Below are 25,167 nucleotides of genomic sequence, written 5' to 3'. Positions count from 1 at the left end.
CCGCAGCTGAATGGCATTTCTCCGAAGCGAAACGAAAACGAAACGCCGCGAAAGGTAGTGTGACTCTGTCGCGCCAATACGCAAGAGCGATAGAGATAGATATCTACGAGCGTTTCGTTTCGTGAGCGTTTGTGCCATTCGGCTACGTATCCTGGTCACATATGGCACGCGTGTTGTTATTTATAAGAAATATGATTTATCACAGACACGTATTTGTTCCTAAGTGGTTTATAGTGATGACTACTTATATAATGATGAATATAGAAAGAGCGATTTCGCACTACGTCCAATTAGAATTCGTGAAAATAAGATCCGTTCTCCGCCGTACTACGGATCTAATGCGTAAATTTAAATTAAGTATCATGCAAATACTTCAACGGCTACACTAGTTACCCTTCGGGTTGGAAGGTCAGGTGGCAGTCGCTTTCGTAAAACTAGTGCCTACGCCAAACCATGGGATTAGTTGTCATAGCGGACCCCAGGCTCCTATGAGCCGCGGCAAATGCCGGGATAAGGAGTATGATTGATTTATAAGAAATATGATTAATCATAGACACGTATGTATTAAAATATGTAGAGATATATGGTAGATCGTTCCTAACTAGTAAATGACCATAAATGTTTCTTTTTATCTTTATAAGTCTTCTATTCTATTAATAAAGTAAGCTTCAAAAAATGTACACTTATTTCGTATAAAGAGCAAATCTCCTGAAACCTGGCCGTGACATACTTGATGATAACGGGCTTGATAAAAGAGGTGATATAATTAATTCCCTCCCCCCTCTACCCCCTCAAACCGCTGAAAGCAGGTGACACAAAGTTTACTTAATTACTCACTGTGATGAATAACGAAAAAAATACCGTTGATAATTTATTATTAGTTAGGCATGCTTAAGTTAACTGGTTTAATTCAAATTATTAATACAGGGATTATGCAATGTTACACATATTGTACACTAAAGAATTGAAATAAAAATAAAATATATTCATCATGTTATATTTTGTGTGTCATATATTTTGAAACGACTAAGTGTAGGCGTCTCATAAAAGAGGGAAATGGCAAAAGATCAATTCCAACTCAGGTTGTGGTACCAAATGTCAGTTGGACTCATATCACAAGTAATTAGGTACCTACTACTAAGCGCACTAGGCTTGGTTAGAATGGTTAGCTTGTCCTACCCCAGTTTGATAAGATCTAGTGTTCTGATAAACAGTATTAACTTATAGAGGAATTGTCTAAAGTTGCATTAAACTCTCGATAAAAGAAGTTTTGTTTTCTCGTCTACTTTTATTGTGCCAGCTGTTCTAGTTATTGTAATTTATCAGGCTTTGCTTGCACGCACGGTGATACCGATAATAGCTTCAAAATACATTGTTGCCATTAAGCAACAGAACGCAATATTGTTGCAAAGTTAGATAAGATATATTATTGCTTTTTGGTCTGACCTGGCACAACGTTACGGTTATTAAATTTTGTTTACGAATACTGTGATATTTTTTTTCTTGTGAGTAATCACAAGAAAAAGAAACTGTTCATGACGGTAGTTTTTGTGGGTAAGTAAACATTTTTTGGAGGTTTTTTTTTTAATTCGACGAGTGTAGCGTGGATGCTCTGAGGAAAAGATCATTGGATTCTGACTTTATTGTACTGAAGTAAAGTTCAGAGTATTCAATTTTTTTTAAGTTTACGAAACTTTTATATGCTCGAAAATGTGTGGAAAACGGTAGTATTTTTGAAATACGTGCCATATTTAGAATTTGTTAATTTCGTGGTACTGACCGTTCGTATTCACTTCTGCTAATATGATTAAAATGGCGGTAGGTATTATTTGAACGCAATACGAAATCGAGCGGTTGAAATTCCAAAATTGCCCCCATATCGCACCGTGTGCATCCCGGCTCGGATAGGCAATTAGCCACGTCCACTAGCCGGGCCCGTCGACAATTTGCATAAATTGATCCGTGTGTCGCACCCGCGCCGGCGCCCGCGCACGCCAGTCGCGCGCCCAACCGACATACTGATACACGTAATGTGTAATCACATCCTCAATGTGGTAATTGTCGGCCAATTTTACATTTTTACGAGGCTTCTAACCATTTTCTAGACTGCCAGTTTACTTCAGTTCTTGTGCAGTGTCGACCGCTCGGCGTCCTATCTCGTCCTGTCCGACGTTGTAGTGATTTCGCCTGAACCTTGACCTATTTTGCCATTGTGTTTATTGGAAAACGAAAATGCGACAGCGGTATCAACTTAAACAGAAACTGTACGTATTTTGTTTATAACGCTATTGCGCCTTTCGTGCGACGCCTCGGATCGTGACTAAACTTAAAAGCGCTTCGTCTATTTGTGACATGGTCATTACACGTGTCAGTTGACCACAATCGCTAGCAAATACAATGGATAGAAAGTAAGTTGGCTCGAAATGCACCGGCTTTGGCGAAACAATGGGATTCCTGGCGCACCGGTGCACTCGGTGGCATTAAAGGAAATCTTCCGTACGCAGACAATATCTTATTACCAATTTGTTATTTGACTCACCTACCTAAAGTCATATCAATTCGATCTAGACATTACCGCTTTAAACAACTTATTATTTATAGATATGAGTTTATTTTAGAATGTTATTTCGTGACTGAATGATAACTTTTGAACCAGCTGTTAGCATGTATTTGTTAAGATATTATTAAGCGTAGTATGCGTGGGTAGGTGGTGCAAAAACATTACGATTACTATGGCATCTATGCCAATGACAATTGATTATGTTAAATACCTACGATAACTCAATGTTGCCATCTGTATCGAGCTAGGTGGCATATTTATCACGGCTACCTAATGATTCTCCGACAATTTTTTAGCCGATTATTGATTCGCCGACAACGATTCGCCGAATGCCATTTAGCCGAATAATCAAACTATCGCTGTCACTTTTGGTCGAATAACGTTACGTAGAATCTTGATTCGCATACAGTTCAGTTCGCTTCTGTGCAAATTATCCGAACTATTATTGGACATTTTACATTTAGCAAAGTAATATTTTCGTTTAGGCCACGTTTAGTCGAATAACGTTTCACATTTTATACATTGTTAAAATATTTTCGAATGAATGACTTATCGCTGTTGTAAAAAAATTACGCACTTATAGACACTTTTCTTTCTTACATACATATAATCACGCTTGTAGCCCATAAAGGGGTAGGTAGAGCACATGAACTCTTAAGTTACAGTGCCACTCTTGGCAAAAAAGCGTTAAAAGAAATCCGTAAAAAATTTGGTGAGTTGAAAACAACAATAAATAATTTACTAAAATTAATCCTTAGAATCAGAACATGATGATTAATATAAATAAGTAAATGAAATAAATGTGAATTACTCTTACAAACGATCTAACAACTAGATTCTTGAATCCGCAGAACACTTTGTACGCAAGTTCCAGGCTCCAGCCAACTCACCAAAAAAAAATACCAAATGATCACTCGACCTGTGTTTCGACCAATTTTGTGTCGGCCAATTTTTACAATTACTAAATGATTGTTCGTCGAAAAGTAAATCGGCGTATCAAATTTCTGCCTACTGACTCCGTTTACGAACGAATATTATGCGAAATGAGAATCTTCCAATCGTTATTCGGCCAAAACAGACGTCGGCGAATCGTTGTCGGCGTACCGAAAATCGGCGTATTTTATTTCGGAATATCAATCGGGCACCATTTATCACACACAAGTTCTTCAATTAGTAAAAGTAGCCTAAACAACGACTTTCAGTATTCGTTTTGACTTTTCAGTCACTTTTTAACCCCCGACGCAAACGACAGGGTGTTATAAGTTTGACGTGTCTGTCTGTCTGTTTGTCTGACTGTCTGTCTGTCTGTTTGTGTGTGTCTGTCTGTGGCATCGTAGCTCCCGAACGGATGAACCGATTTAGATTTAGTTTTTTTTAGGGTTCCGTAGTAGTCAACTAGGAACCCTTATAGTTTCGCCATGTCTGTCTGTCCGTCCGTCCGTCCGTCCGTCCGTCCGTCCGTCCGTCCGTCCGCGGATAATCTCAGTAACCGTTAGCACTAGAAAGCTGAAATTTGGTACCAATATGTACATCAATCACGCCAACAAAGTGCAAAAATAAAAAGTGAAAAAAAATGTTTTATTAGGGTACCCCCCCTACATGTAAAGTGGGGGCTGATATTTTTTTTCATTCCAATCCCAACGTGTGATATATTGTTGGATAAGTATTTAAAAATGAATAAGGGTTTACTAAAATCATTTTTTGATATTATTAATATTTTCGAAAATAATCGCTCCTAAAGAAAAAAAAAAGTGCGTCCCCCCCCTCTAACTTTTGAACCATATGTTTAAAAAATATGAAAAAAATCACAAAAGTAGAACTTTATAAAGACTTTCTAGGAAAATTGTTTTGAACTTGATAGGTTTAGTAGTTTTTGAGAAAAATACGGAAAACTACGGAACCCTACACTGAGCGTGGCCCGACATGCTCTTGGCCGGTTTTTTGTTTGAAAGCTGAATTAGTCTGGAGTGTTCTTAGCTATGTTTCATGAAAATCGGTCCACTATGTCGCGGTCGGGGGTTTTTCAAAATCTTAATTTTGTGATTAGGTTATTAAAAGCTTAGGGTTGTCGCAATTTACACTATACATTTACAGTACAGCGAGATTCAAAATTGCATGGACATCAATAGAATTCGTTCATAACTAGCCATGCAATTTTGCTGCTAGGTGTACTTTGCTTAAGCTGTACATATGTATGACTTAAGGCACTGGTCCCATCGCGAGCTAGTAAGCTATGAGCTATTGGCTATAAAAACGAACAAAAGATAAGCACTGCCGTGCGAATAAAAGAGACACGGCGATTTTGATAGCTCACCGCTGGGCGAGTAACTATAAACATCGCCGTGTCTCTTTTATTTGCACGGGAGCGACTATCTTTTGTTCGTTTTTATAGCCGATAGCTCATAGCTTAATAGCTCGCGGTGGGACCAGTGCCTATATGTATGCACACACCTACCTACCTATCTAGATGGGTACATTGTCACTATAGGAAAGACAACGTCGAATGTTTTGTAACACAACATTGTTTGGCGGAAATATTCAGCGAGCGAGTAAGCAGTGGGTAATTGTCTCGCTCAAATATCAAGCTACGGCAAAATATGCGTTGCTATCCGACCTGTGTACGTAGCCAAATGCACAAACGCTCACGATAATATCTGTTTCGTAGCTATCTATCTCTATTGCTCCTGCCTATTGGCGCGACAGAGCCAGTCTGCATTTCGGCGTCTAGCGTCAACGAATGTCATTTCGGCCAGGCCGGTGTTCTCCAGAACGGAAAACATGCGAATTCTTAAACAGTCTGTAGTTCCCAGACATATGATTTATTGTTGAACGACATGTGTTAATGTGTTTTTTTTGTTTCAGGTAAGTTGCAGATTTGAGTTTACGTAATGGAGTGGTAAATGTTATGAGATAGAAAGTTGCAGGTTATGCTTCTTGAGAAAGTCATAGATTTAAGCCGTTATAGATTATGAATACTTATTTAGTGTTGCCGTGGAATATTAAATATTAATTTAAAAGTGTTAGGTTAGTCCATTCTAAATCATACAGCTTACACAGATAACTAAAGTAAGCGATAGACAACGTAAGTAGACAAATTTAGTTGAATAGTAGATTCGTTTTATGTTTTTTTTTATGAATGAATCATTACAAACTGAAGTACCTAAATAAGAATACGATCTCATTGTTTGTTTAGGTAAGTTTTCAAATGGGCAGGGTAGATTTAATGTTAACATACCTACATAAGATTAGACAGCTCTATACAGCTGTCTATGGATATGTCACCGTCAAAAAACAAGTTTCAATTTTGACACTGAAATATCCCATCCATAGCGTATCTAGATTTGATGTACCTTCTAGTTCGAATAGGGCGAATAATAGTGAAAGAGATAGTAGTCACGGTCATCACTTTTGTTGTCGGTTGACGGATAAGGTAGACCAACATTTATTTACAGAGTAAGTGGCCTTAATTAAGAGTGACGTTACACGCTATTTAGTTCCTACGGGCTTTGCTGTTGCAAATACTGCATTAAAACCCAAATTTGATAACCAACCTAGCACTAAACTAATTAAATAATTAAAAGTTATACTCGAGGTCATACTAAAAAGTAGGTTATGACGCAGTCTATTATTAACTTATTAAAAGAAGATGAACAGCTTGTATTACCTGTTGTAAACATGGAGATTACTAATTAGATTTAATTTTATTTTCCGTTGACGTGGTTAGATTATTACGTGGTTATACCACGTAATAACCTACAGATGATAACTCTACCATAATTTTGGCTGACATTGGCATAAATTCGTTTCTTTATCCTCTCATTATAAATTGAAATCAATATCAGAGGTCATTGAGGTAATGTGTGTTTTTCTTTTACTAATAAACACACACACTACAATAAACAGGGAGGACAAGAAATCAAATCCGGCTTTCAGCTTACGCGGCCAACGGCATTATTACTAGACCGGTGGTCTAAAACAAAATCTTAATATTGCGTTGACAGCATTGATACATGAAGTAAGGTTGACAGGTTGCTACCTCACCGCTCCCACCATATTTAGTTATATACCACAATTGAACGCATATCCCTACTGTTAGCGCTTTCACAACATACTTATGCGGGAAATTAATTTATATGACAATTGCGACCCTCAAAGCGCCACGAAGGATATGTTTTTGAATAATTTAGCTTCGAAATAAATGGACTGTATAAATTTGAATATTAAGTAAATTACGACACAAAATACTTGCTTGCACCTTGTTTAAAAGGAAAGAGGAAAATGCCAACGCCTACCTTTATAGCTTTTCTTCTAGGTCTTCTCAGCTGATCAGCATTTCCAAAACTCCCTTCAGCAATCGGCACAATAGACGATACACTTGTCCACAACAGTTTTTAGGGGCGCGTTAATATTTATCACATTTTTGATATTTAGCCATGCGCAGGCTGTTAGCCAAACGGAGCTTAGACGGGGACTGATCGAGGCGAAAATTGCTTCTCGAATCGCGGCGAGTGAGACACATATACTCATCTCACGTGCGTTGGCAAAGGATAGGTGACTTGGAAGGGTAAGGCGATTCGCAAGTACCTACATTTAAAAATATTAATATAGAACTACCTTAAATGTAAAAATAATAAATTTGGAACTCAACATCCCCCCGGCCTTGAAGGATCCCTTCAAAAGAAAAGGAAGGAAAGAGCTAAGTGCCAACTGCACATAAATATAACGCGGTATATGGTCATTGTGCCAAGTTACTTACTTACTAAGTGTGATAAGTTCATTATGACGAAACTACAAACGAGAGAATAACCTAACACTACAACAGCATAAGGTTGAAAATACACAATATTTGTGCTTATTCACTAAGCAAGTTAGTTTAAATAAAAACGTAACTTATTATAACTTAAATATAACTACCTATATTTAATTTGTCTACATTAGATGCGGGCTAAAACTAAGTTTCTAAACTAAATAAGACTCTTATTGAGTCGGTAACGGGCATAGCCGTATGACTGGACGTTTATACGTGCCAGTTTTCGTTTTTACTTCCGCTACGCGTATAACTCCATCCTGGCTATTAGGATAGATATTAGTAATAATACCTAAAGGCCATTGCAGAGGCGGAGCGTTATCTACCTTTAATATTACTACGGTACCAATTTTTATTGGATTAGAAGGCGTATTCCATTTTTCGCGTTGTTGCAAATTATGCAAATACTCCGTTCTGAATCGCTTCCAATACGATTGCACGAGCGAGTCCAATAATGAGTACCGCGACAGTAAATTCGTATTTTCATCGGACAGATCGGCCGCTGGTAAAAATTCCAATGGCGACATGGTCAAAAAATGCGAAGGAGTAAGCGCGAGCGGCTCAGAAGGATCAGAGCTTAAAACGTATAAAGGACGACTGTTGAGCACGGCCTCTAACTGAACAAGAATAGTTTCTAACTCCTGAAAACTTAAAGTTTGCTTGCCAATTACTCTAAACAATAAAGTCTTGGAACTTTTTATATTAGCTTCCCAAATGCCTCCGAAGTGGCTAGCGGTGGGAGGATTCATTTTCCATGTAATACGATGTTTCGCGAGCTCATTGCTGAAAGTTTGATAATAATCGTCAGATTCTAAAAGGTCGTGGAGCTCCTTGAAATAAGCTTTCGCGGATACAAAATTTGTTCCATTGTCGGAATAAATAAAATTACACGGACCTCGTCGCGATAAAAAGCGCTTAAAAGCGTCTATAAAACAAGCAGCAGTCAAATTTGAAGCTAATTCTATATGAACTGCTTTTGTCACAAGACAAATAAAAAGGCAAATGTAAACCTTGACGCTGCGCACGCCTCGTTTCCTATAAGGGGTGGCGTACAAAGGGCCAGCAAAGTCTATACCCGTATGCATAAAAGCTTTGCATTGCTCTAAGCGGCATTTAGGTAAGCTAGACATTAGCGGAAAAGTAGGTCTGGGGTTTAAACTGAAACAACGGTTACATTTTTGAGTGATATGCCTAACAATACGACGACAGGAAATTATCCAAAATTTAGTTTTTAATATACCAACTAAATGTTGCGGTCCTGCATGAAGGTTGTTGCGGTGGTAATGATCAATTATCAATTCTACAACGTGACCCTTTTTGGGTAAAATTATAGGATGTTTCGATTCGTAATCGAGCGAAGAGTTCGATAAGCGACCTCCTACGCGTAAAATTCCATCTGAAAGGAAAGGAAATAATTTTTGTAACTTTAAAGAACATTTATGTCCATTTGAAATAGCCTTGATGTCGGCTGAGAAATTAGCATTTTGTATCGCTTTTATAATTTCAAGCTCAGCAGTATTTAAATCATTAGCGGTAATTACCTCATTTGGAGATAACTTTTTTATAAAACGTAAAACATAAACTGTGACTCGAAGCAGCTTGTTCCAGGAGGAACAGCGTGTCGCGAGAGATAGAAACGGATGTTCAGGCTTATTAGCCTCTGTGGTCACGTGGGACAAAGTTTTTTCTTCTGGTAAAGGTGCCCGCTTTGGAACGAAACTTTGTATAGGCCAACGCTCTGTAGGCTGTGATAACCAAACTGGACCTTTAAACCAGAGCTCATGTTGAACCAACAGAGAAGGGGTGAGACCACGTGACACGCAGTCAGCGGGGTTTTGTGCACCTGCAACGTGGTATAAATTGCCAGGCGAAATGTTACTTTGAATTTGTGATATGCGGTTAGCGACGTAGGTGTCGAACCTATGCGGAGAGGCAACCGACCAACATAAGGCGACCTCTGAGTCTGAGAATGCATAAATATTTTTTATTTTATGCCTACTGGACATAGTGTCGTGAACTTCTTTAAGAAGCCGAGAAAGAAGCAGAATTCCGCAAAGCTCTAGACGAGCAAGTGTGATTTTAGGTTTAGCGGAAGCTTCCCTAGACTTCGAACACAATAACGTAACTACGGGTGGCTCGTTACCGTTCACGACGTGTGCATATATGACGCAACCGTATGCGGATTCACTGGCGTCAGAAAAACCAACCAGCGAAACTTGAGACCTCGTCTCAATTCCTAAATGTCGGGGAAAATTTAGCTGAGATATTAACGGTAGCTCAGCTAAATATTGTTGCCATAGCTTAATAATATGAGGGGGTGGCTCTTCATCCCAATCGATGGAAAGAAGCCAAAGTTGCTTAATAATCAACTTAGCATATAAAATTACAGGCCCGACGAGTCCTAAGACATCGTACAGACGCGCGGTGGCCGAAAGAATGGCGCGTTTAGTGCAAACGGACGGCGGGTTAGAGATATCGAAAACAAAGCAGTCTCGCGTAGGTAGCCATTTCAAACCTAGGATCTTAAACGTATCTCCGTCATCGAAGGAGATAGATTTAGATTGTCGGTGAGACTCAGGTATGTGCTCAAGCAGCTCCCGCGAATTCGAAGACCACTTGAGCAAATCGAATCCGCCTGCTTTGAAGAGGGCGATCAGCTCATCCGCTATCTTAACTGCTTCCTCGGTTGAAAAAGTAGAAGTAGCCAGATCGTCCATATAGACATCTCTTTCGAGCACAGAGGCTGCCTTTGGCCATCTGTGCCGCTCGTCTGCAGCTAACTGACGTAAAGTCCGAATAGCCAGAAAAGCTGACGGTCGAAGTCCAAATGTTACTCGAGTAAAGGTTAACACTTCGAGCGGGTCGGTATCAGAAAACCGATATAAAATACGTTGGTATTTCCGGTGTGAAGAATTCACATAAATGCATAAATACATCTGTTTTACGTCAGCGAAAAATGCGATCTTATAAATGCGTACATTTAACAAAATGTGAAATATATTAGCCTGTAAGTTACGTCCGGAATGCAAAATATCATTTAAAGAAAGACCCGTATCTGTCTTCGCACTTCCGTCCAGAACCGGTCTTACTTTTGTGCTAATTTTATCATTACGTAACACAGGGCGGTGCGGTAGATAAAATCCATCAGTAGATTCGTCATCAGCTGACGCGCGGGTGAGAATACCTTTATCAAGATAATCGCGAATAACTTCGTCGTATCCAGACTTAAGCTCAGGATTTTTTGAAAATTTCTTTTCTAAAAGCAAAAAACGCCTTTTTGCGGTTTTAAAGGAGTCGCCCAATGTATGAGGATCATCCTTAAATGGAAGGTCCACAGTATAACTGCCGTCGTTATTACGGACAGTGGTTGCGGTATAAATATCTTCACATTTTTGGTCATCGGGACTCAAAAATGTGCGAGAAGGTATTTCTTCAGTTGCCCAAAAGCTCTCTACTAACTTGTGAAGAGGATCGCTAGTAAACGCGCAGAGTGTGCGAGAGGCTGTAGGAGGGTTAACTATAGCCGCGTCACCCATTAAAATGTACCCTAGGGTCGTTTCAAACACGGTAGGTATTATAGGATTCGAGCTTTCGATTTTGTTTGATAACAATATTTTACAATATACATTGACCCCCAGGAGTATATCTATAGGACCAGGTTCAGAAAAACCATCGTCAGCTAAAGGTAAATTTAAATTGCGAGCATAATTTACAACTTCCCTATCTATGCGCGAGTCGGGCAATTCAGACGTAACGCGGTCGACAACACGAGGGCGAATCGAATATCGATATGATTCATCCTTTAAAGATGAAAAAGTTAACGCGGTATGTCCCTTGGTCTTGAGGGTTAACTCTCCCAAACCAGTGGCTTCAGTAGGGTATAGCGGTTTATTTATAGCTAGCGAGAGACGCTTGCAACAAGCGACAGATATGTAATCTGACATGGATCCTGGGTCAATCAATGCGCGCAGGACATGTGTGCGGTTTAAGGAATCAATAACCTTAATTTTAGCGGTCGCAAGTAAAGCAGTAACTAAACATTGGTTACTGTTATCTTCGCCAGCAAAAGTACACAAAGAAACTGTGTTTTCCTCATGACGAGAAATCAAGCCATTTTCGACCTTAACGGCAGCAATCGCCGGGTCTATAATATTAGCTTGCGCGGTGCGGTTGACCTCAGCACTGGGTAAGGCTGTGGTCGGGTCATAAGCGGGAGCGGGTGCGGGAATAACAACATTATTTGTTGCAGCGGGAAAACAATTATTAGAAGCGGGTGCGGATACCACTGCACTTACATTGCAGTGAGATTTCTCTTTGGTATTGAAATGCAACATCGTATGATGTCTTAACGAACAATGAGAACAATGTCGCTTGGAAGTACAAGAGGAAGTCTTATGTTTCACACTTAAGCAGTTATTACAATAAGCGTTAGATTTTATAAAATTGAACCTGTCATGCGGAGTCATATTATTAAAAGATTGACATGAATATAAATGTTCATGTTGTTTATTTTTGCATAAAGAACATTTATCGCTGGCGCCTTTGTCATTGGCCGCATCCGTGTTTACGAATGATTTAGTTTTTTGCAAGAGATGCTTTTTAGCCGATATTTCAACTGGCTTACTAATTGCCGCATTTGGCGAACGAGACAACACTTTATTTTGTTCTTTGACGAATTCAATTAAATTTTGATAAGTAGGTATTTTGTCTTTGCGGTATGTAATTTCGAACAATTTAATTGTATCGGCATCTAACTTTTGCAGCGCTAAATGTAACAACATGAAATCGGTTAAATCGACAAGGTTCAACTGCTTAAGGGCTTCTACAGACGAGTTGAATTTATTTAAGAATGAATCCAAGCCGGCGGCATTGGTTGCGGTTAATTGTTTGAACGTTAGCAACTGATTAAAATATGTTGACGCCAACGAACGCGGGTCATCATATTTTTGTATCAATGCGTTCCAAATAATATGGTAATTTTCAGCGGTTGCTGGCAAGCCGGAACAAACACTTGTGGCGTTGCCGGTTAATTTGCCAACTAAATAGTACACCTTCTCGCTGTCAGTCAGCGACGAGTTTTCATGAATAACACTTTTGAACTGTTGATAAAACAAAGGCCAGTTTTTTACATCTCCGTCAAAAGAAAGCAATTCTAATTTAGGCAGGCGGCATATTGGTTTTAAAGAGTGCGCAGGTTCAGAGGGAACCTTAGACTCGTTGTCGATTAGAACTTGCTTAATGTAACAAAACATTTCCTCAAATGCCGACCAAGACTCGTAATCTACTTCAGCATCGGGCTGCATTTGCAACTGCAATAAATTATAGGACTCTAAAACGGTTTGATAATCTTCACGCATTTTATCCAAATTTAATGTACTAGTGTGAAATGCCCTATATTGAGATGGATCGGTTTCCGCCTTGTAAGCAAGTTCCAATATATTTTCGACGCGCTTGTAAATAACGTCGCGCCGAACTGTATAGAGGGATAGCTGATTTTTGTTTGTGTTATAATTATCGCTAATAAAGCCCTCGCTGCCTTTCCTGGCTTTTGATGATTTAGACATCTTGTTGAGAATTAACAAGTTTTACAATAAAACTAATAAATCGAACGTCGTAAATAAACTAATGTACCTACGAGGTATGAGTATAAAGGTGTAGTGTACTATTTAGTTTGACAATGCGGTCAAACATATAATTATTCGAATGAAATAAACAGTATACCTACGCGTTTTAAATAAACGAGTTCCCTAATAAATAGGTATACCTAACGAACACTAGCTGCGAGCCAACCGATAATAAGCGGAACAAATATTTTTCTACCTGTAATATTTCGGTAAGCGGTGCGGTGCGGTTTGGCTGACCGAGCAGTGCAATCATATATGGAATGAAAACGATCGGAATGAACGAAAGTGAGCCGAACAATTCCGAAGATTCACGAATGAATATCTTGACTATTTCAAATATGGCTAACAATTTTGAAATGCGAACAAAGGAAAAATGGAACACGTGTATGAGTATTTTTGTCGTAAAAATAAAATATATAAAGAAATAACCTACGATCTATCGTACTTCGTAACGCGGAGCGGAAATATAATGAAATACCTGACGATGCGATAGATATAATAGGATGAGTGACAGAGTATTTCAGTTACGTAGCACAATGACCATACAGTTAGCGGTATATTTAATGGAAAAGATTAACTATCCGGTTCGAAGGACCAAAAAATATGGTAGCGCTTTCACAACATACTTATGCGGGAAATTAATTTATATGACAATTGCGACCCTCAAAGCGCCACGAAGGATATGTTTTTGAATAATTTAGCTTCGAAATAAATGGACTGTATAAATTTGAATATTAAGTAAATTACGACACAAAATACTTGCTTGCACCTTGTTTAAAAGGAAAGAGGAAAATGCCAACGCCTACCTTTATAGCTTTTCTTCTAGGTCTTCTCAGCTGATCAGCATTTCCAAAACTCCCTTCAGCAATCGGCACAATAGACGATACACTTGTCCACAACAGTTTTTAGGGGCGCGTTAATATTTATCACATTTTTGATATTTAGCCATGCGCAGGCTGTTAGCCAAACGGAGCTTAGACGGGGACTGATCGAGGCGAAAATTGCTTCTCGAATCGCGGCGAGTGAGACACATATACTCATCTCACGTGCGTTGGCAAAGGATAGGTGACTTGGAAGGGTAAGGCGATTCGCAAGTACCTACATTTAAAAATATTAATATAGAACTACCTTAAATGTAAAAATAATAAATTTGGAACTCAACACCTACCCACGGGATAGTAAGAGTCTCCCCACGTCTTGCGTCTCACAAGCGTAGCGTCGGGCCAACTGTATGGAAAAAGACGCCGCGTCGACGTCGCGCCGATGCGGCGTCAGGCTTTGCCATACAGTTGGCCCGACGCTACGCTCGCGAGACGCCAGATGTGGGGGGGACCCTTAAGAGGGTGGTAAAATGTCTAATTTAATGAATATTTAGTATAAATTTGTTAATTGATTGCATCCACTCGCTTTAGAACATAATTCTATTTAGATGTTTAAGCTCAACTTCGGTCCGACGAAGAGCATGAATTGCACATGCAACCTGTATCAGATTACTGCAGCACTGTCTCTAATTAAAGGCATTAGGGTCAGTAACAGGAGCATTTGCCTCAACACACACTAATTGGACGCTGAAATCCATTTAAACCCCATTGAGTCAACCTATGGGCCATGTGACCTCCTGTACTGGGCATAGGCTTATTCCGACATACATTTTGACATCGAGTGTACGTTTTTGGTATCATTCTCTTGTGCGTTCTGTTTAATAAGTACGTATCATACACGAGCGAAATGAGGTTTTACTTTGATATCAAAATCGATATTGAAATTGCCATTTTTTTCTATTTTTAATTAAATATAATGTGTGTCATTTCCGAATTTCGTACATATCAGTTAGAGAGACGCGCGGCTTCGTGACACCTATGTTATGTCTGTAATCTCTATACCCAGGATACAATTTTGAATTTGAGATAAGAAGTTGATTTACATTAATTACCCTTCTTCCCTAAAATATACATAAAAAGTTGTTAACTATGCACTGTTTTGCCCTTGTAATGCCTTGTAACTAATGTACCTTGAGTTTTTGAATTTGTACTAGGACCTCGATGGTTTACCTCACTTATCATAAAGAGAAAATATAGTATCGTACAACCTTTACAATCATTAGCATCATTGTTTAAGGTGCGCAATGAATCTGATGCGTTCATACTCAGATTGAGCTGTAATAAAATTAACTCTGACACAATGGAGTCGTCATCTTTAATTATAATTAATAATAGTCAGGGACCAAACGACCTCTTTTACAAAAAGTCGTCGACATCTCTTCTAAATACCTAAAACAGGTATGGATGTGTTCCTCGTTATCTCCAGATTACGAATTGACCTGTTTTAGTTTAAGGAGGGGGGGACGGGTTGAGAAAAAGGGGGGAGAAAGATGGCGGCCGACCATCATAGATATTTATTCACATCTCGACTTCTATGGCACCAATCTGTTCATGCAAGGTGTCGTTTGAAAGCTTATTAAACCTACTTTAATTGTTTTCAAATAACTATACTCATAACAGTAACCGTTTACGAAATATTTGAAAATATGTGTTTTTTTATCGCGCATGAGTTGCACAAGTACTAGAAAAAATGCGTCTAACTCAATAAACAATAACTTTACCGCAATTGATGTTATTATAAAATTTTCGCGTCTATTCATGCTCTTTTTAAAAATATAAGTTTCATTGGTATATGATAATATATAACCATGTAATTACGAATTTGGTTTAGCAGGAGTCACTCTGCCCGGTCGCAGAAATGGGCGCTGACCGTAGTAAAGTATTCAATATTTTTGAGGTCCTATTTTACGGATCCATATGCGAGAGGTATCGTTTCAAAGCTAATTAAACCTACTATATTTTTTTATAAATAACTATAATCATGAAGGTAGCTGTTTAGAAAATATTTGAAAATATGTGTTTTATAGACCATGAGTCGCACAAGTACCTACTGGTAAAAAATGCTTCTTAATCAATAAACAACAACTTTTCCGGAATTGATGTTAGTATAAGATTTACGCGGAATTTCGTGCGCTTTCTAATAACTCAAGTTTTATTGGTGTATGATATTATATAACCAAGTAATTACAAATATGGTTAAGTAGGGGCCACAGCGCCCGGCCACGTATGGATGCTGACCGTCGCCAAATTTTCTATATTTTTCAGATCCTATTTTATTTAACAGGAATCTTTTGAAAGCATATTATGCGTACTATCATTAGTTCTTAATAATTTTAGTTGTAACTGTAGTAGCTAACAAAATATTTGAAAATATGCATTGGAACCGATGTGAGTAAAACATGCTTCTAGCTCAATGAATTATATTTTTTCCGCAATGGATATAATAACAAAATAAACGGTGAAATGTATGACCTTTTCAAATAATAAGTTTTGTCAGTATTGCATAAACAATTAATGTTAATTTATCCATCATACTCACTGCGCACCGTCATATACAATATACATGGATGACCATTTTCGTTGCCGTTTTCATAATTTTTAAGATTGTATCTTGGTGCATGACCAATAAACAATAACTTTACCGCAAATAATGTTATGATAAGATTTACAGGACATTTCATATGATTTCTAAAAATATAAGTTTTATTGATGTATGATATTATACAACCAAGTACATAATTACGAATTTGGTTTAGCAGGTGTCACTGCACCCCCATGACGTAAATAAGTGCTAACCGTCGCCTAATTTTACGTATTTCTCAGATCCTTTTTTAGCGATCAACTTGTGAGAGGTATCATTTGAAAGCATATTATGCGTACTATCGTTGCTTTTTAATAATTTTAGTCGTAATTGTAGAAGTTAACAAAATATTTGACAATATGTGTATTTTTACTGTATATGAATAGCATTCGCACTGATACGAGTGAAACATGCTTCTAGCTCAATAAATTATATTTTTCCGCAATTGATATAATAACGAAATGAACCGCAAAATGTATGGCCTTTACAAAAAATGAGTTTTGTTAGTTTTGCCTAAACAATTAATGTTAATTTGTCCACCATACCCACTGCGCACGGTCAATCGTCATATAAACGGATGTCCACCGCCGTTGCCTTAATTTTTTCATCATTTTACAGATTTTATTTTACTGATCAATTAAGTATATAAGTAAATTCGATACGTGATAGATTATATTTATTATGAATATACGATTAGTGAAATAAAATCTGAAAAAGGCAACGACGGTGGACATCCATTTATATGATGGTGCGCAGTAGGTGAGCTGAACAAATTCAAATTAATTGTTTATGCAATACAAACCAAACTTATTTTTTGTGTAAGTCATACATTTTCCGTTTATTTTGTTATTATTTCAATTGCGGAAAACTATAATTTATTGAGCTAGAAGCGTGTCTTATCAATGCCAATGCTATTCATGCACAGTAAAATACACATATTACTAATCAAATATTTTGTAAACTTCTACAGTTTCGACTTCAAATATTAGAAATAAAGATAGTACGCATAATATGCTTTCAAATGATACCTCTCACAAATTTATCAGTAAAATAGGATCTGAGTAACGTAGAAAATTTGGCGACGGTCAGTCAGCACCCAATATCGTGACAGGGCGCAGTGACCCCTGCTAAACCAAATTCGTAATTACTTGGTCATATATTATCATACACCAATAAAACTTATATTTTTACAAAGCGCATGAAATTTCGCGTAAATTTTATAATAACATTAATTGCGGTAAAGTTATGGTTTATTAAGTTAGAAGCATTTTTTATCTGTATATGTGCAACTCGTGCTCGAAAAAAAAAACTCATGTTTTCAAATATTTTGTAAAAAGCTACCTTTATAACTATAGTTATTAAAAAATAATTATAGCAGGTTTAATTTGCTTTCAAATGATACCTCTTACATATGGATCCGTAAAATAAGAACTTAAAAATATTGAATACTTTACTACGGTCAGCGCTCATTTTTATGCGACCGGCGGAGTGACCACTACGAAACAAAATTCGTAATTTAATGGTTATATTATCACTTACCAATAAAACTTATATTTTTAAAAAGCTCATGAATAGTGGCGTAAATTTTATAATTACATCAATTGCGGTAACGTTATTGTTTATTGACTTAGAAGCATTTTTTACCAGTACTTGTGCGATTCATGCTCGATAAAAAACACATATTTTCAAATATTATGTAAACAGCTACCTTTAATACTATAGTTATGTGTAAACAATTATAGAAGGTTTAATTATCTTTCAAACGATACCTCTCCTATATGGATCCGTAAAATAAGACCTCAAAAATATTGAATACTTTACTACGGTCAGCGCCCGTTTATGCGACCTGGAGGATAACCCCTGCCAAACAAAATTCTTAATTACATGGTTATATATTATCATATACCAATGAAACTTATATTTTTAGAAAGAGCATGAATAGACGCAAAAATTTTATAATAACATCAATTGCGGTAAAGTTATTGTTTATTGAGCTAGACGCATTTTTTACTAGTACTTGTGCAATTCATGCGCGATAAAAAAACAAATATTTTCAAATATTTCCTAAACGGTTACTTTTATGAGCATAGTTATTTGAAAACAATTAAAGTAGGTTTAATAAGCTTTCAAATGACACCTCGCCCGAACAGATTGGTGCCATAGGACTCGAGATGTGAATAAATATCTATGATGGTCGGTCGCCATCTTTCCCCCCCTTTTTCTCGACCCGTCCCCCCCTCCTTAAACTAAAACAGGTCAATTCATAATCTGGAGAGAACGAGGAACATATCCATACCTGTTTTAGGTATTTAGAAGAGATGTCGACGAAAATCGTGAAGGAGACGACTTGTGGCCAAATTGGCTCTAGACTATAATTAATTCGATGCACGACCGCAGAATAGCTACTAGGTAGTTTAGGTACGCATCTAGTAAACACTTAACAACATGTGCAATGTTTATAAAGAGCGAGACGAAATTATATACAACCAAATAATATTTTTGATATACAACCAATATTTAAAATTGCAAACGGGACTTAATCGCGTATTACTATGTTTTAAACACCAACCTCCGACGTTTCAAGGACGGCATTGTCCCCGTGGTCTCGGAGCAGACTAGCTGAAGTTGACATCAACATCTTCTAGCTGTACGAGTTTTTCGAACTACCCGCACTTGATCCTGACTACCCACTTGAACAGTTTGTGCACTAATGTCAAATATCTAAACTACAAATTGCAATTAAGGCACAATTGCACCAACACACTTAACTCAGGATTAGTGGGCTGTCAACTGTCAAATTCCATATAAAATGGTGGATTAACCCTCAGGTTAACCCTCCATTTTCATTGATGCAAGTGGCCCTAAGTATGTCTATTGTCGAATATAATAGACATACAATTTTACCGTTTTCTTGTAATATTTCCATTTGTACGTTTAGTAGATAAAATGTTTCCGTAACTACACATACCTTTTTCAACAGCATAATAAAAGAAAACAACAATCGACATAGTGTTTACAATGACTACTAAGATAGATAAATATAATAAAAAATAATAAAATAAAAAATGAATAAATTTTAGGGGCACCTTACACAGATAAACTTAGCTTCAAACTAAGCAAAGCTACTATGGGTGCTAAACGACGATATACATACTTAAATAGATAAATACATACTTATATACATAGAAAACATCCATGACTCAGGAAGAAATATCTGTGCTCATCAGACAAATAAATGCCCTTACCGGGATTCGAGCTCAGGACCGCGGGCTTAGCAGGCAGGCAGATATTAGATAGAATACTCTTTATTGGCACACCTCAGCAAAAGATACACTGGAGACAAAACAAATGATTATTAGAATAATAGAATAATCGAGTACTAAAGTTATATAACCCACTGGCAGCCTTATCATGCATAAAAGCGGTTAATTATCACTAGAGGGCGTAGTTAATAGAATATCCTGCTTTTAATGCTTCCTTAGACAGGACGTTGTAATGAGGAATAAAGGGTATTGGCACAGGATATCAGTTCATTTATACTCTATATGGAAAGGAACTGCGTATTTCATGATTGTTCTTCTTGATTTAAGAGCATACGTAAATTATCCAAAGTACATACTTTTATTGCAAGTAAAGTGGGCATTTTCAGAAATTGGGACCCAAAATTAGTGACAGTTGTTAAGAGCGCTATGACAAAAAAAGGCGATATATTGTAAAATGTACAATATTTATCGGCAAAATTGTACACTTTACTCATACTAAAAGACAGTTAAAGTACTTGTTTCAGTTAGAAAATCTAATTAACTGTCGGTTCATTAAAAAACATATGGATGAAAAAGCGTTTTCAATTAGTAATGATTTTTTTTCTGATGCTCGTTTAGGAAAAACCGCGCGAAGCACAGATTTCGGAGCTCTTATTATGTACAATTTGATAAGCTCACTCTCATAAATGCGGTAAATTTAAATTCCTAATATCTTGTACTTTAGGCCCATTAAACAATATTTATCATTTAATCCTTTGAAATTGAGAAATTGAAAGTAAAACGAACTCAATTTTGTCTTGAAAATACATCGAAACAAGTGATCATTTCTCCGAAAATCTACATGTTATCGAAGTTATTTTAGTATATAAATAATCTGCACAATGTGCTTAAACTGCTGTTATCCATTTGTCGTTATAATATTTTATCATGATTTTTTGCCAATTTTTTGAAAACTAGCCTTCCTGTCGCTATTTTACCGGCGACGGACGCCTGCGATTTCAGTGCCGCGCCGGAGCTCGAGCAGGTAAGACGTATGTCGCTTTGGTCTCCGAGTTTTCATCGCAAACGTCGAGAATATTTATTGTTGTGTGGGTCGGACGCCTTGTTTCTACACGGGCTATCCTCGCATTGTGTGTGTGTAAACAGCGACCAACGGATTTGATCCTAGATCCGTAAATATTTGCTTTTGTAATACTTTGTTATGTTTGAATGTTAAAGTATTACAACGTTGTGATGATAAAAATGTGAAAATTACAATACGGTCAAGATGATAAGACACATCAAGATGGTACTCGGGATCTGATGATGGAGCCAGAAGGTGGTCACCAGTACCAGTGAACCATGTAAGTAAACGACTTCGTGTTTAGGCTCGTTGGGTTCGTCTCAACAAGACCTTTGACAAGAGGTGGTACTCAGGGTCTGATGATGGAGCCAGATGGTGGTCACCAGTACCAATGAACCATATAACTAAACCCAGAGATGGGGAAATTGTAATCGATTCCGGATTACACGATTACTTGATTTTACTTTGTAATCTGACACTACTGGGTGTCAGATTACTTGTAATGTAATCAAGTGAAACGGTAAATTACCATTACATGTAAAGGAATCACTAATCATCTATACAATCATTACTATTACCAATAATTCGGAATCATAGTCGATTCAAAATAACTGAAATTATTGACTTGATTACTTTCAGATTACGAATATGTAGTACCTCAGATTGCTGACTGTCACTTTGATACAAAAGTCATCATGGGTGTTGTAAAATAGGTTTTAGGGGTGCTGATTCCAAAATTAATGACCAATGTGGAATCTGACATTGCTGACTGTCACTTTGACACAAAAGTCGTATGGGTGTCGTAAAATAGGTTTTAGGGGGTGCTGATTCCAAAATTAATGACCAATGTTCAATCTGACATTGCTGATTGTCACTCTGACACAAAAGTCGTCATGGGTGTCGTAAAATAGGTTTTAGGGGGTGCTGATTACAAAATGAATGACCAATTTGGAATCTGACATTGCTGACTGTCACTTTGACACAAAAGTCGTCATGGGTGTCGTAAAATAGGTTTTAGGGGTGCTGATTCCAAAATTAATGACCAATGTGGAATCTGACATTGCTGACTGTCACTTTGACACAAAAGTCGTCATGGGTGTCGTAAAATAGGTTTTAGGAGGTGCTGATTCCAAAATTAATGACCAATGTTCAATCTGACATTGCTGACTGTCACTCTGACACAAAAGTCGTCATGGGTGTCGTAAAATAGGTTTTAGGGGGTGCTGATTCCAAAATTAATGACCAATTTGGAATCTGACATTGCTGACTGTCACTTTGACACAAAAGTCGTCATGGGTGTCGTAAAATAGGTTTTAGGGGTGCTGATTCCAAAATTAATGACCAATGTGAAATCTGACATTGCTGACTGTCACTTTGACACAAAAGTCGTCATGGGTGTCATAAAATAGGTTTTAGGGGTGCTGATTCCAAAATTAATGACCAATGTTCAATCTGACATTGCTGACTGTCACTTTGACACAAAAGTCGTCATGGGTGTCGTAAAATAGGTTTTAGGGGTGCTGATTCCAAAATTAGTGACCAATTTAGAATCTGACATTGCTGACTGTCACTTTGACACAAAAGTCGTCATGGGTGTCGTCAAATAAGTATCCGGAGGTGTTTGAAAACTAGTGACCAATTTGGAATCTGACACTGTTGACTGTCACTTTGACACAAAAGTGATCATGGGTGTCTTCAAATAGGTTTTCATGGGTACTGATCTCAATATTAATGATCAATTTGGAATCTGACATTGCTGACTGTCACTTTGACATAAAAGTCGTTATGGGTGTCATCAAATAGGTTTCCAGGGGTACTGTGCAATGTCAGGTTCCAAATCGGTCATTACTTTTTAAATCATTTCATTAATTTTGGAATCAGTACCCCCTAAAAACTATTTGACTACACCCATGATTCCTTTTGTGTCAAAATGACAATGAGCACTGTGAGATTCCAAAATAGTCGTTAATTTTGGAATCAGCACCGCCGGAAACCTTTTTGACGACACCCATGACGACTTTTGTGTCAAAGTGACAGTCAGCAATGTCAAGATTCCAAATCGGTCATTAATTTTCAAATCAGCACCTCCGGAAACCTATTTGACGACACCCATGACGACTTTTGTGTCAAAGTGACAGTCAGCAATGTTAGATTCCACATTGGTCATTATTTTTGGAATCAGCACCCCCTAAAACCTATTTTACGACACCCATGATGACTTTTGTGTCAAAGTGGCAGTCAGCAATGTTAGATTCCACATTGGTCATTAATTTTGGAATCAGCACCCCTAAAACCAATTTTACGACACCCATGACGACTTTTGTGTCAAAGTGACAGTCAGCAATGTCAGATTCCACATTGTTCATTAATTTTGGAATCAGCACCCCCGCAAACCTATTTGACGTCACCCATGACGACTTTTGCGTCAAAGTGACAGTCAGCAATGTCAGATTCCACATTGGTCATTAATTTTGGAATCGGCACCCCTAAAACCTATTTTACGACACCCATGACGACTTTTGTGTCAAAGTGACAGTCAGCAATGTCAGATTCCAAATCGGTCATTAATTTTTAAATCAGCACACCCGAAAACCTATACTCGTGGTATATGCACTTGAAATGTGAAAGTGAAAATGCTAGAATGACATGTAAACCACGAAGTTGTATAGTCATATTGTTCATTAGTATTGGTGACCACCATCTGGCTCCATCATCAGACCCTGAGCACCACCTTGAAGTAATTAGAATTGTATTTGTCTTATTTTATCATCATATTAATATATACTTTACTCTAATACTTATCATATAACAAAAGCAAATATTTGGGATGGGGTCTACTTTTATAATTATTACTTTAATTTTTTAAATAAATTATAACATAATTGATATTATTTCGCGCTATATTCTCGTATTTTCGTACAAAATAATGTTTATTAGAAACCAAAAGTTTATATCGAGATAGTAAATTGTGGTTGTTATCAAAATTCCATAGAAAGGATCAAGATTGTTTTGTCCATTATTGTAGTGCGAGCGAGTGATAAGACGTGCTAGAAAGGGTCGGCATATTGGGCTCGCGCGGCGGGTAAAATACCTAATTTCGCCCGACGCCGAAATGTTATAACGCTCTTAACAAAACCGGCCAAGAGCGTGTCGGGCCACGCTCAGTGTAGGGTTCCGTAGTTTTCCGTATTTTTCTCAAAAACTACTGAACCTATCAAGTTCAAATCAATTTTCCTAGAAAGTCTTTATAAAGTTCTACTTTTGTGATTTTTTTCATATTTTTTAAACATATGGTTCAAAAGTTAGAGGGGGGGGGGGGACGCACTTTTTTTCCTTTAGGAGCGATTATTTCCAAAAATATTAATATTATCAAAAAACGATCTTAGTAAACCCTTATTCATTTTTAAATACCTATCCAACAACATATCACACGTTGGGGTTGGAATGAAAAAAAAAATCAGCCCCCACTTTACATGTAGGGGGAGTACCCTAATAAAACATTTTTTTCCATTTTTTATTTTTGCACTTTGTTGGCGTGATTGATATACATATTGGTACCAAATTTCAGCTTTCTAGTGCTAACGGTTACTGAGATTATCCGCGGACGGACGGACGGACGGACGGACGGACGGACGGACAGACAGACATGGCGAAACTATAAGGGTTCCTAGTTGACTACGGAACCCTAAAAATGAACTCGATGTCAGTTTTGTGACGACCATTAAGAATAAAATTTGTCGAAAAACCAAATTTTTTTATGTTCTAAATGTAGATTATCGTTCATAGTTTTTGTAATTAACACAAAAGCAATATTTTTTATTGATTTTTCATGCTTAATTTGTCGTCACAAAATTGACATCGACATAATTTTTTTTACAACTTTCACTAATTTTGGGTCCCAATTTTTGAAAATCTCCATGTACCTACTCAATGCCTAGGTAATGCGTACCTACGATATAAAAAATAAGTATTTTTTTTTACAAATAAATTGTGATTTTAATTTCAGACTCACGACTGAAATACGTAAAAACGTAGAATCGTTTAAAACTTTGTTTAGACTATGTGTAGGTACTTACCAGCAGCGGCTGGTCCATACAAGCCGATTCCCACCGGCTTGCCTAAAATTGATTACTAGTAAAGTTCCTACTGTTAAGGTAGGTTTTTTTTTGCTTAGTGTTGCCTAGCCGAAATTTTCACCAGCCGCCACTGGTACTTACTTACCTTTTGTGATGTTATGTGTGTAAATAATTCTCTGTTGTTGATCTGTATTTGTGTGTGTCTTTTTTGTATTATTTTGCCATGAATAAAAATATTTCTATTTCTATTACCAATATTTTTATATCGAGCTGATTTCATATTATTTGAATAATTGTTTTTTATCAGTTAAT

General features: G+C 37.4%; 1 protein-coding gene across 5 annotated transcripts in view; it reads left to right on the top strand.

The window, feature by feature from the left end:
• Positions 1-25,167, top strand: part of LOC125228418 (plasma membrane ascorbate-dependent reductase CYBRD1-like) — a 150,057-nt gene that overhangs the window by 66,545 nt on the left and 58,345 nt on the right. Inside the window, exon 1 of one of the 5 annotated variants that reach the window (XM_048132987.1) lies at positions 1,984-2,264. The exons of 3 other annotated variants lie outside the window; for them this stretch is intronic. In XM_048132987.1, the coding sequence (XP_047988944.1) occupies positions 2,233-2,264 (32 nt within the window). In that variant the 5' untranslated portion in view covers positions 1,984-2,232. Of the gene's footprint in view, positions 1-1,983; positions 2,265-2,303; positions 2,409-25,167 lie in introns of those variants that run through there. One more of the 5 variants, XM_048132990.1, reaches the window with a different exon arrangement.

Source organism: Leguminivora glycinivorella, chromosome 7 (assembly GCF_023078275.1).
Source record: "Leguminivora glycinivorella isolate SPB_JAAS2020 chromosome 7, LegGlyc_1.1, whole genome shotgun sequence".
Taxonomy (NCBI): domain Eukaryota; kingdom Metazoa; phylum Arthropoda; class Insecta; order Lepidoptera; family Tortricidae; genus Leguminivora; species Leguminivora glycinivorella.
Note: the sequence above shows the minus strand (reverse complement) of the source record. Positions and strands in the feature narration are given on the sequence as shown.